The sequence below is a fragment of the Squalius cephalus genome, assembly GCF_949319135.1.
Source record: "Squalius cephalus genome assembly, chromosome: 10".
In the NCBI taxonomy this organism is placed as follows: Eukaryota; Metazoa; Chordata; class Actinopteri; order Cypriniformes; family Leuciscidae; genus Squalius; species Squalius cephalus.
Genome location: NC_137131.1, coordinates 5,882,533 through 5,894,163, shown reverse-complemented (window position 1 = coordinate 5,894,163; position 11,631 = coordinate 5,882,533). Strand labels below are relative to the sequence as shown.

At 36.1% G+C, this 11,631-nt stretch overlaps 1 protein-coding gene across 1 annotated transcript; it reads left to right on the top strand.

Moving 5' to 3' along the window:
* Nucleotides 1–553: 553 nt before the first annotated feature.
* On the top strand, nt 554–10,693 carry rab22a (RAB22A, member RAS oncogene family). Its single transcript, XM_079882800.1, has 7 exons — nt 554–863; nt 1,510–1,589; nt 3,435–3,516; nt 6,613–6,684; nt 7,142–7,248; nt 8,584–8,693; nt 10,123–10,693. The coding sequence occupies exons 1-7, from the start codon at nt 828–830 to the stop codon at nt 10,221–10,223; spliced, it is 588 nt and encodes a 195-aa protein (XP_079738926.1). The 5' UTR covers nt 554–827; the 3' UTR covers nt 10,224–10,693.
* The last annotated feature ends 938 nt before the right edge of the window (nt 10,694–11,631 follow it).

Sequence of the window (11,631 nt, the reverse complement as noted above, 5' to 3'; positions counted from 1 at the left end):
TGAATCCGTTGTACCGGTTCACAAAACTGGACTGTTTCGTTTATAAAACGTTGAATCAGGATTACAATATCATTTTCAACAAAATTATTCTCAATGGCAATTCTCGTTTGGCACTCAGTTTTTCATTCAAATGATCATGAAAGCAGTACAAGTATTACTAAATTAATTTAAATGTACATTTTATTTAATATTAAATATATGTTATTAAGATTCACCCAGCCACATTGATGGAGGTATTAATCTGTAAATTTGCTGAAGTGTAAACGCACAGCCATCCAAATAATCATGAACTTGGGTAGCCTACATGAAATAACGATAAATTAAAACTGATATTAAAACATAATAGAACATGTAAAAGCAGCCATATATACATTTATATGGCCAAGAGGGCTTTATTTAAGCGTTTTTTATTATTATTTAAGCGTGTAATATATGTTTTTCCACGCTATGACGTAATTACGTTGCAAAAACAGTTTTTGAACGGTTCATTGAAACGAACCGTTCGAAAGAACCGATTCGCGGGAATGACTTTTCATAACTAGACTCGTCAACCGGAGTTCAAGATGGCGATCAGCGAGCAGCTATTATCGCAACTAATCGATCATTAATATACCATTTCAGTCCTCATATTATAAGAAGCTTTACGCGTTATGTCAGTATTCCACGTCGCCTTCTTATACCATCATAAAGCAGTGGATATCCGACACTAGTGTATAGATAGAGATTGTGTGTGTGTTTTTTTCTTACGTCAAAAAGAAATAGTTGCTGATCAGGTTTATGAAACTATTTGGAATGATTGGGAAGTTTTCATTAGTTTGGAGGTCATCATGTCGCTAAGAGAGTTGAAAGTATGCCTTCTTGGGGTAAGATTTATATTCACTTTTTACGACTCGACGTTGCTATTATGGATTGCAGTTTTGGTGCAATATTTGATGTTGTTATTTCTCTTTTGATGATCGATCATAACTGTGTTATTGTATGCTATAACTTGCAATAAAGTGTGTCAGTGGTTTTACCTGTTGTGCAAGCTTTGGGGATTTCTTAAGCATTACAGTAACATTTGTGGACGATGACGTATTTTACCACCCATTCATAAGTGGATGATAAATGTCTAGAGAGTTTAAAAAAAATTGTTCAGTAGATGCATATAGGGTGTATTTACTGCTCAAGGATTTCATTTGACAATGTTTGTACTATTACCTATATTTACACATATATTGACAATAAATGTGTCCTTTTAGTCATGTGATTTGTAAACGGGTAGTTAACATGCCAAGCCAAGCAGAATCTGGCAGTGTGACATTCTACACTTCATATAAAAGTTTAAAAAAAATCTAATTATATTGATTGTTTTATTATATTAAAACCATGTAATATTATCAGAACATTTGACAAAAAACAAATATATACACTTTTAATCGTATTTTTTATTATGGAAAACTGCATCAAAAGTGAATTATGTGTTTAATAAAATATATATATATATGTGATTTTTATCTTGTGTCCTAGGATACAGGAGTTGGAAAGTCGAGTATCGTGTGGAGGTTTGTGGAGGATAGTTTTGATCCCAACATTAATCCCACAATTGGGTAAGCTTACTGCAAAACATGCTTACTGGGAGGTCAGGCTGACTGTGATGCACTGTAAAATAAGAAAAAACCTGCACTTTTTGAAGGATTTCCACATAGCAAACGCAGCAAGCCGTGACATGCACTGAAATGGAAGATGTTTCAGGCAAAACAAATTGATACTTAGTGTGTTGAAATGTCCTCTGGATTAGAGTCAGAAAGCTTTGTATAAAAAAAACAAAAAAAAACCTTGATGGATTATTTGCTTTAACAATGTTACGATAATAATTCAATCTCTTAAATAAGAAAACAAGATCTGTTAACCAGCATCTGGGACTTCCCTGGTGGTGCTGAGAAGTCTGAATTTAATACAGATTCTCTTTCCTTCAAGTGATTTAATATTCAGCATCGATTGTGTAATGCAAGTTGCATCACAGTGTGTTAAAGATTTAACATGTGACCTCTTTTAATTCAGTTACATAAGTCTAAATTCAATTGACACACATTTCATGGCTCAACAATAAAGATTTTTCTGCTGTCCCAGTCAGGCCAGTCATTTCTAGGCTAGTCAGTTCCCTGCTAGCCCACAAACTATGGTAATATTGCTAAAAGGGAAATCATGCTTTTCTAAAGTTCCTAAACTTTAGGTTTCTAATTTAAATAATATCTGAAAATTATGCAGCTATAATTCAACTACTGTGAATCCCAAACACACAGTTTTAATAGGGCTGGGTTAAAAATACTGATTTCTCGATTTTAATGCATTATCATTTTGAAGAACCGATTTTTCAGTCTATGTTGTTTTCAAATGATGAATGAATTCTGTGAATGATGAATGAGTTTTGTAGTGCTCTTTCCATCCAATAAATTATAAAAAGCTTTGTGTTTCGTTACTTCTGATAGGAAACAAAGTCTCAGCTTTCTAATTCTGTCAAATTTATTATGAAATTTAAACAATAAATACCGTTTTGGCGCTCTTTAATGTGGCATGACAGATTGCTAGCGCCTTCAGTTAAAGCGAAGCCATTCAGTGTCCAAAAACTCATTATGGCAAGCATTTTGTTAAATATGCACAATATTGCATATTCATTGTATTTTTACTCAACTTGTTCTTCAATATTTAATGAATGTTATAATGTAATATTTAATGAATGTCATGTTTTTATGACAGCCACCATTTCAATATTTTTTTATATATTTTTTTAAAACATCATTAGAAATGTATTATAATGTTATTATTATAAAAGCTTCTTTAGGCTATGTGTAATTTCAGTGTATGTGTAATTTGACCTTCAAATCATTTTATTTAAGCCTTTAATAAAGTGATACACCAACTAGGGTTCCCTGTATAGTTTACTGCATTAGTTGAGAGATATTTTATTCTTGAGGAAGTTTGTACCTGTACCTGATAGGCCCCAATTAATCAATATTAAATTTCAAGCTTGTGAATCAATAGAATCAAATCGTGAAATTTGTGTCAAATCCCAGCCCTAAAAAATATGGTTGCATATTGTTATTTTAACCAGTTCTAATTGATGTTTCAATGCATAACAGAAAACCTGATTTTTAAGTTGACAGGGGCATAACAACACATATAAAGAACATAAAACAATTTGTGTGTATCTGCACCTGGCAAGACACTTGTAAACTTTCTAAAGATGTCTATAAGTAGGTCCACATGACACACATTTTCTTATATTGTAAAAAAAATATATTAAACAAAGCTTATTGGCAGCTAAATGCATTGTAAAATTTGCCAAAAATATTTAATACATGAGATCTGCAGATGTCTCAGATTCCATGCAGACCTATTTGTATAGTGTGTGCTTAAAATTATTAATTAATTAATGTGCATTTTATTTTCAGGGCATCATTTATGACAAAGACTGTGCAGTACCAAAATGAGCTTCACAAATTCCTGATATGGGACACAGCAGGACAAGAAAGGGTAAACACAGCAACAATCACTACACACACACACACACACACTTGGGTGACAAACAAGCTTTTTCACTTTTTGTTTTTGCAGTGTCTTTATAGTTCAGGCAGAGGGCAGTATTGCATGCATTCTCTCACTATTATGCAGGCATGCATTTGAGCGAGAGACAGTTTAATGTCATTTGAAAGGGGCTGTTTTTCTTCATATAGCTAGATACGCTCTTCTCCCCCAAAACGTTCTACGTTAGGAGAGACAGCTGAAGAGTACGGATGACATCTCATATTTTGAGATGTTTATCACCGCTCACAATTTAACGGCAGTCTTGAGGCTGTTTGGAATATGATCTCCTCTCATGTTTGTCTGTGATGTTATGTGAAGCTAAATGTAGAATGCCAAGCGGCCCACACAAGCTGTTAGAAAAAATAGTATCATACCATAGGCCAGATTTACTAACAGCTTGCGCAAGTCCAAACCCTCTTTTGCTGTTAAAAAACTACTGTCAGGATTTACTAAAGACACGCAGTGAAAAAATTGTGCTGAAAAGGCATATACAGGGTTATTTTTTGCAAGCTGAACTTATTGCATATTATGCATTTGTTCAAGTTCCCTTTCTGATGCAACATTTATGGGAGAAGAGTTTTTAAATGAATCATGCAAGGTTATTTACTGAGGTTTGCGCTATATATTCTGCACTACTTTCTTGGTTAAATGTAACAAATGTGTGGGGTTTGTCACGTTCAGTTCTTTGTTCAAAATATAGACAAGGCCACATATTTCCAATCTTCACTCATATTGTTTTGCTGATATTATAATTTATAACAAAAAAAATAAATCTGTCTTAGATATTTGGCTCCCATTGCATATGAAGGCCTGAGCATATGGGAAAGTCTGACTTATCGAGCCTCTTTACCCTCATCTGGACCTGTTTAGCGCTTTGATGTATTCCCACCGGTAAAGATGGTGCAAGTTCATCATCGTGGCCTATGAGTGGTTAAAGAGGTCAAGTTATCTTTGCTTTTCTTTGTTCGGGATGCTCCAGAGCCTGATGGGATGAAATGTTAGGCCTTGTCAGAGATAAGAGTTTGAGAAAAACAACTGAAGCCAGAATCTGTCTCTCTTCCTTCCTCCCTCTTATTGGAAGGGCTCTTTCTTCTTTCTTTTCTAACTTCAAGCTCTATTGTGATTTTTGTGAAGAGAAGACAGTTCTGTCCACAGTTTCCTTACTCCGCCGGGAGCTGTGATCGGGCTTTTCACTGGCTGTCAAGCTCTTGATTAGATAATTATCCGGCACATTGCTTTTTGGAACAGCATTGTAGAAACATGGCTTGTTTTGTACTTGTTTTGATTTAGTGGCTTTGGAGGTGCATTAAATTGATCAAAGGTTATCGTAAAGACTTTTACATCATTGCAAAAAATGTATTTCAAATAAATAATTATAATAAATGTTCCTTGAGCACCAAATCAGGATATTAGAATGATTTCTAAAGGATCATGTGACTGAAGACTGGTGTAAAGATGCTGAAAATTCAGGTTTGCCATCACAGGAATAAATGACATTTTAAAACACATTAAAAGTACTGTATTTTTGATCAAATAAATGCAGCCTTGGTAAGCATAAGAAACTTATTTTAAGAACATTAAAGAATCTTATCGACCCCAAACTTTGAACAGTTGAATTTAAAATGGGCGAAAAGAAATTCCATATTATAGCTAGTAAAGTGATTTCACGAGGTCTGTAAAATTGAATAGTCGACTTAACGGCAAGATACATTTGAAGAGGAAGTGAGTGACTGGAGGAGAGTTGGAGAAGGACCACACAGTCTGGAATCCTGGGATATGTCTAAGGAGACATCCTGCAATTTTAGTCAAAAGCTAAACTGAAGCGTTTCCTCTTCCTTGTGCAGCAAACTCAGCCAAAAACAGCTATAAATGTGAGAAACCGTGTCAGTCAAACTTGATTTACTCATTTTTAATGGCAAAAAAAGATGGATTAAGCATTGCTCTGACCTGTTGTCTTAACTAAAATCCAATTTGTATTCAGCATTTTTATAAATTAAATAATAAACTTTGTATAAATTAATTTGTAGAGTATAGTTATAAATAATTGATCTCACTAGTTAGTACTGATTCATTGATCAGCAAAATCATTTGAGCACCTCAAGCTTTAGGGTCCAAGTGGTTTTGGGTCCTCTGTATATTATTTACAATTTATGTACAATTATGCATTTTGCTGTATTGACTTTTATTGATGGTAAACTGTTAGCAGCTCATGCTGTTAATGAGCACAAACATGTTTGCAGCTTATAACCTTTAACCAAAGCTGTAAATTTGCCTAAAAATACTTTAATTTCTAAACTGTATATTTGATTTTAAGATTATTTCACAAGCTAGCTCACGCCTAAACTTTAAAAAACAAACCTGTCAGGGTTTCTCATCATGTCTTTTCTCTCTACCCTCTCTCTTAATCATTCATTTTATAATCCACTTTTCCCCTCTTTTAGGTCTTTTTTTTTCAGTGGAATGGCATACTGGATCCAGCTTGTTTTTATTAATCAGGCTTTTTTGTCTATTTTTGATGACCGGGTCAAACAAGCCAACTATGCTATTTTATAATGATTAAACGCTAACAACTTCTGACACGTTGCGCTCATCTTTCCCCTGATGGCTCCCACATGTGTTGATATGCCTTTCCTTGCAGTTCCTCTACTCAAGCTCCCTTGGCTTGTCCGTCTGAAACACAATTCTCCTTTAGGTTTTAACGGTGGCTCACTTCTAGGGTTTTTCACCATGGGTTTCCCTAACCGCTGTCTGTTTGTTCTGTTTGAAAGGAACAAGTTGGAATAACATGCGTTTTTTGTGTGTGTGTGTGTGTTTGAGCAATCCTTTTAATTCAGCATGAAACTCGAAGGAGACCTCCGCCAAAGTGTACAAATTCTTTTAAAGCTCTGAAAATAAGCATATGCAGGTTGAGATTGGCCGCTCGGCCCCTAAGAAGGGATGTTGGGTTGTTATCAGTGATGACTAAGTCTTGCTTTTTTTCCCTTTTTTAAAAGTTTCGGCCATTATTTTTCTCTAACATCTGCATGTTATCTGTTTTGCTCTTAGTTTCGTGCCCTGGCTCCCATGTACTACAGGGGCTCTGCTGCAGCTATCATTGTGTATGACATCACTAAAGAGGTAATGAAACATTTCTTCATTATTACTACACAAATCTCTCTGCTGGTAAAGCTATTAAAGGCATAGTTCACCCAAAAATGAAAGTTCTGTCATCATCTACTCAAATTCATGTCACTCGAACTACGTAAGATCTTTTTTTTCCATGGAACATTAAAGGAGTTATGGGCTGAGGTAAGACTTTCAGTGAGTAGCGGGTTAAATGTCAGTCTGTTCCTCACACAAAGCTATCGTATGGCTTTAGAAGACTTAGTGCACAAGTCATATACACTACTTTTATTGTGTTTTTTTGTGCTTCCATTCATTTTCAATGAATGGAAGACAGTCTGCTAGGTGACTCTTTTTGTTTTCAACTGAATAAATGTGACCACACAGGTTTCGAGCAACATGAGGGGCAGTAGATGACATAAAAGTTTGCTTGTCATTGCTTGTCTTGAAGATCTCTTCATCTCTCACTTAGGAATCATTCCAGACGTTGAAGAACTGGGTGAAGGAGCTTCGCCAGCACGGACCACCCAACATAGTGGTGGCTATCGCTGGCAACAAATGCGATCTATCTGATGCCAGGTGAATTCCAGCGTCCTTGCCACAAAAGACTTCACATCCTGTCATCTCTATTCAACTTGAAGGGATGCACCCGCAATGGCTGTCAACTCAATTTGACGTCGGGAAAAGACCCACATATTTGCTGTCAACTTGTCTCGACTCATTGAAAACAAGATCGCACACGTACCGTTACCATAAGCATAACTTGTGATGAAAAAGAAATCCACTCTTCAGCGGTCTGTAATTTATCTTTCCACTTTAAATTGCTTCACTCTTCCCACAGGTCCAATGATATGTCTTGGTTCACCATTGCTTTCTTTGGCAGTGTTAGTCAGCTGTCATTGTGGTTGTATTTTACTTCTCGAAACCATAAAGACCGAGACATTGAATCTGAGGAATAGCGTTCGCACCGCAAGCCATTCAGGCAATAAATATCAGGGAAAATTCTTGCAATTGTTCTGTCTGGCACATAAAGCTTAGATATTTCTTTTTCTAGCACAACTGGTGCTGTTCTCGGTGATCCACAGCCGTTATTGTTTCATTACATATTTTTTGCTTCAAGTTTAAGAGGTTTGCTCCAAAAACTTGCTTTCAAACACTGTCATCATGGAAATGTACTTACTGATAACATTACCCCTACTTGTAGATCTTAATAGTATTTCAAATTCTATTAATTAAAAGCATAAACTAAAAGCATTACTTTTACTCATACTTGGGTTAGATATTTTATTGGATGTGCAATTTTTCAGTTGGTGGAGAAAGCGGGCAAAAATCCCATAGTCTTTCACTTTCACCACATATATTTATAGGGCTAGTATGCAACCACCCACAACCAACAAAAATCTAGTTGATCGAAATGTTTAAAGAAAACATCACTGCCTTGGCGGTTAATCTAAGAGAGCAAAGCGTCAATGGAAAATTGATCCATTGTCAGTGTGACCGGCCTGATATGTGTAGCACGGGTGCAATCTGATCAGCACCTGTGATCAGGTGACAGGTGCACAGAGAACCAGCACACAAAAGTTTACCTCCAACATGCTGCCCTGTGCTAGTTATACACCACCATCACACAAAAATAAATACATGAGCTTTACAAGGTTCATCCCACTCAGATAATCTCTCACTCAACCACGGTATCTGATTAAAGTATCGGTATCTAGTCTCAAATATCAATAATAATAGTAATAACATGCTACACTTTTTGAGAGTTTGGAAATATCAGAATTCTTCATTTATGAAACTGATTACCTATTAGTGTGGTATTACTGCTATTGCTACTGCTCTTTATTACTCACATTTGTTACTCCACTCTCTTATTTCACCCATTTTCTGTTGCTTTGTCTTTTTGTTTTCCAGAGAGGTTTCAGAGAAAGATGCCAAGGACTATGCTGACTCCATTCATGCCATATTTGTTGAAACCAGTGCCAAAAATGCAATTAACATCAATGAAGTCTTCATTCAAATAAGTGAGTATAATATTAACTAGTCATTAGTGCATTGTGTCATTAATAAGGCCAATTTAACAAACAATCTAGAAGCACTCATTCAGAGCCCTGTGATTTTAAATGTTATCATCTTCTCTAGATTGAGCTTGATCACAGGCAGTTTTGGTTTTGATAAATGCTGTTTATTGCAACACCATTTATTATTAAAATGATAATGAATGCATGATCTATAATTGATCCTGATGGTGGTGAGAATAGTGCTTCTGTGGATACTTGTTCTCGCCACTTGGACCCAGGGCAGTGGATGGGTTACAGTGGATACAGATCTTTTACCATGGATCTTGGCAGTTGCCCCGTCAAGGAACAGGCGTGACACCATGCTTGTGACTTTTGCACAGGCACTGAAATGGCAAATCATTTTTGCTTTTTTTTTTTCTCATGCATATTTTTATTGTCAATTGCTGCGTTTACATGGACCCTAATAACCTGGACTAGTAGCACAGTCATAATAAAAAAGTCACATGTAACCACTTCAGAATAAATTGGCCAAATCGGATTAAAATTTCATTCAGATTGTATGTGGTGGTTTAAACATTTTGTGATCCAATAGGCTTTATGCCCAGCTCCACTACTTCCTGAACTTCAGCCAGCTCCTTTGTTTCCTGTCTGCCATTATTGGACAAACTGATTAATCCAGGTGTGTCTGATTATTGTTGTTGTGACTACTGAGGTCAGGCACACCTGGATTAATCAGTTTGTCCAATAATGGCAGACAGGAAACAAAGGAGCTGGCTGAAGTTCAGGAAGTAGTGGAGCTGGGCATAAAGCCTATTGAGATGACATGTAAACATTGAATCGGATTGAAACCTGAAACTGGAAAGTACTGCGCATGGTCAATGACGTAGAAATGGCGTAATGACTTATGATGCACGGAGTTGTTGTTGTTGAATAAAGTGTCATAATAGTGACTGTTGTGTCATTCTAAAATTCTCCTTCCACTTATCGTCTTTGAAGTGGAGCAAGACAACGTCCCACCAGTCCTTGTTTCAGACTCTCATCCACAGGCGCCTTGTTTTGGGCGGGGAAAGGGGCGTTTTTACTGCTTAATAAGCAGCACGGCACAACAGTTCATGTGCTCGCATCTCCTAATTAGGACCCGAAATAGATAAATACTAATAAGTCTCCTCTTTAAAACAAAGAAAAGATGCAATATAGAAGAATTGTTAGTATGCCCAAACAACTGGAAACTATATTTATGCAGTGTGAGCATGTCAAAAAATCAATTCCGATTTAAAGCTTGTGACATATTAACGCTCACATTAACACGATCACTTTATTTAGCATTCATGTAAACACTAAGATCGGATTTATCAATCAGAATGAATTAATTCCGATTGAAACAAAAGGTGTCCATGTAAACGTAGCTAATGTCATTATGCTCCTTTTATAGGTCAAAGGATCCCAGTTATAGATGCAGATGGGTCTGCAGTCAAGGGCTTCAAGCTTCGTCGTCAACCATCAGAGTCGACCAGGGAACGTACTTGCTGCTGACGCAGTCGTATACAGTTTGGCCAGATCCTCTCCAGCCTCAGTTTCTTTCTATTAGTAAACAAGGAGAATAGCAAATGAAGAATGTGATGTTACAGGGGAAGTTACGGAACTTCCTTTTGGAGCCAAATAAGAAGTTCTGTTAATAATGGAATGAGATTAATTGTCTGAATCCCGATGCAATGTTCACTTCTTTGAAAAAAGACGCTCTTCAGCCCCCGTTCAAATGTCCTTGGGGATCCATTTCTGTTCTAGATTACTGGCCAAAATCAGACAGCAAAGAAACAGATCAACAGATCAGATACTGTCCTGTCTTGCTCTCACTCTCTCTCTCTCTCTCACTCTCTCTCATTCATTCTTGCAAAAACCTCTGCCAAACTCTATGAAGTTTTCAAGTAAAGCTATTGTCTGTCCGTCTGTACATTTGAAGAGTTTCAGCACTCCAAATGCAAGCAACACAGCTTTCTTGTCTCACTATTTTTGCATCTTTGATATATATGATAAATATATATATATATATAAATGGGCAAATCTCATGAAACCTATCATAAACATATCCAGGTTACATTTCACTCAAATCAAATGAAAAAGAAAACCTGAAATTATATTTTGCAAGTCAATTTAAAGTCTGTTGTTAGGACTATTTTTTAATGCTCCTAAAAATAGACCTCATTATATTTTTCTTGTGATTTTGGGGGTAAAATGTGACATGAGATTTACTCAAGCCCATATTTAATATTTACTATTATCGAAATATCAGTGTTGTATTCCTGTTGCATAGGATATAAAGCTGTATGCGCTTCTGTCTTTCCTATATTTCGAATTGGAAAAAATCAAATTGAATTCAGTGGTAGTACTAAAAATACAGATAAAGATAACTCTGGGATTTTATGGTTCAATGATAATAAGCATTAACAAGAGATTTCTGAGCCTTGGCCATTTTGAGATGAGTTACTGAAGTTATATTTAAAGTTATGAAGAATGTGCCAAATCTTTGCAATTTTGTAATCCTGTAAAATATTTTGTGACATAGTAGCGATCCTGTAGTAGCAGATTGGTCAGTGATGTTGATGCATGAGTTCAACACAACCATCTGCATATTTTATCCATTTGCAAGTCGAGATAACAATAGTAACACGTTTTTTGCTCCAATTTGCCACATCATCTGTTGCCAGATTTCTAGCTTCAGATCCAGTCTGTTCTTGGACTAATAAGCAGTTGGAATAGACTTTTATGTTTTACAGTGTCTGACCATTGTTACTGCTTGCAGTGCATAATCAGGGCATTAGTGAAGTTCAACCCTCACGCTTTGAGAGAAAGTTGGCCAGTCTTCTAGAATGCCAACAAGAATAGCAATTTCAAAGTGTTAGATGTGATAACTATTCCATCTGTTCGCATGTTTTCCATATCA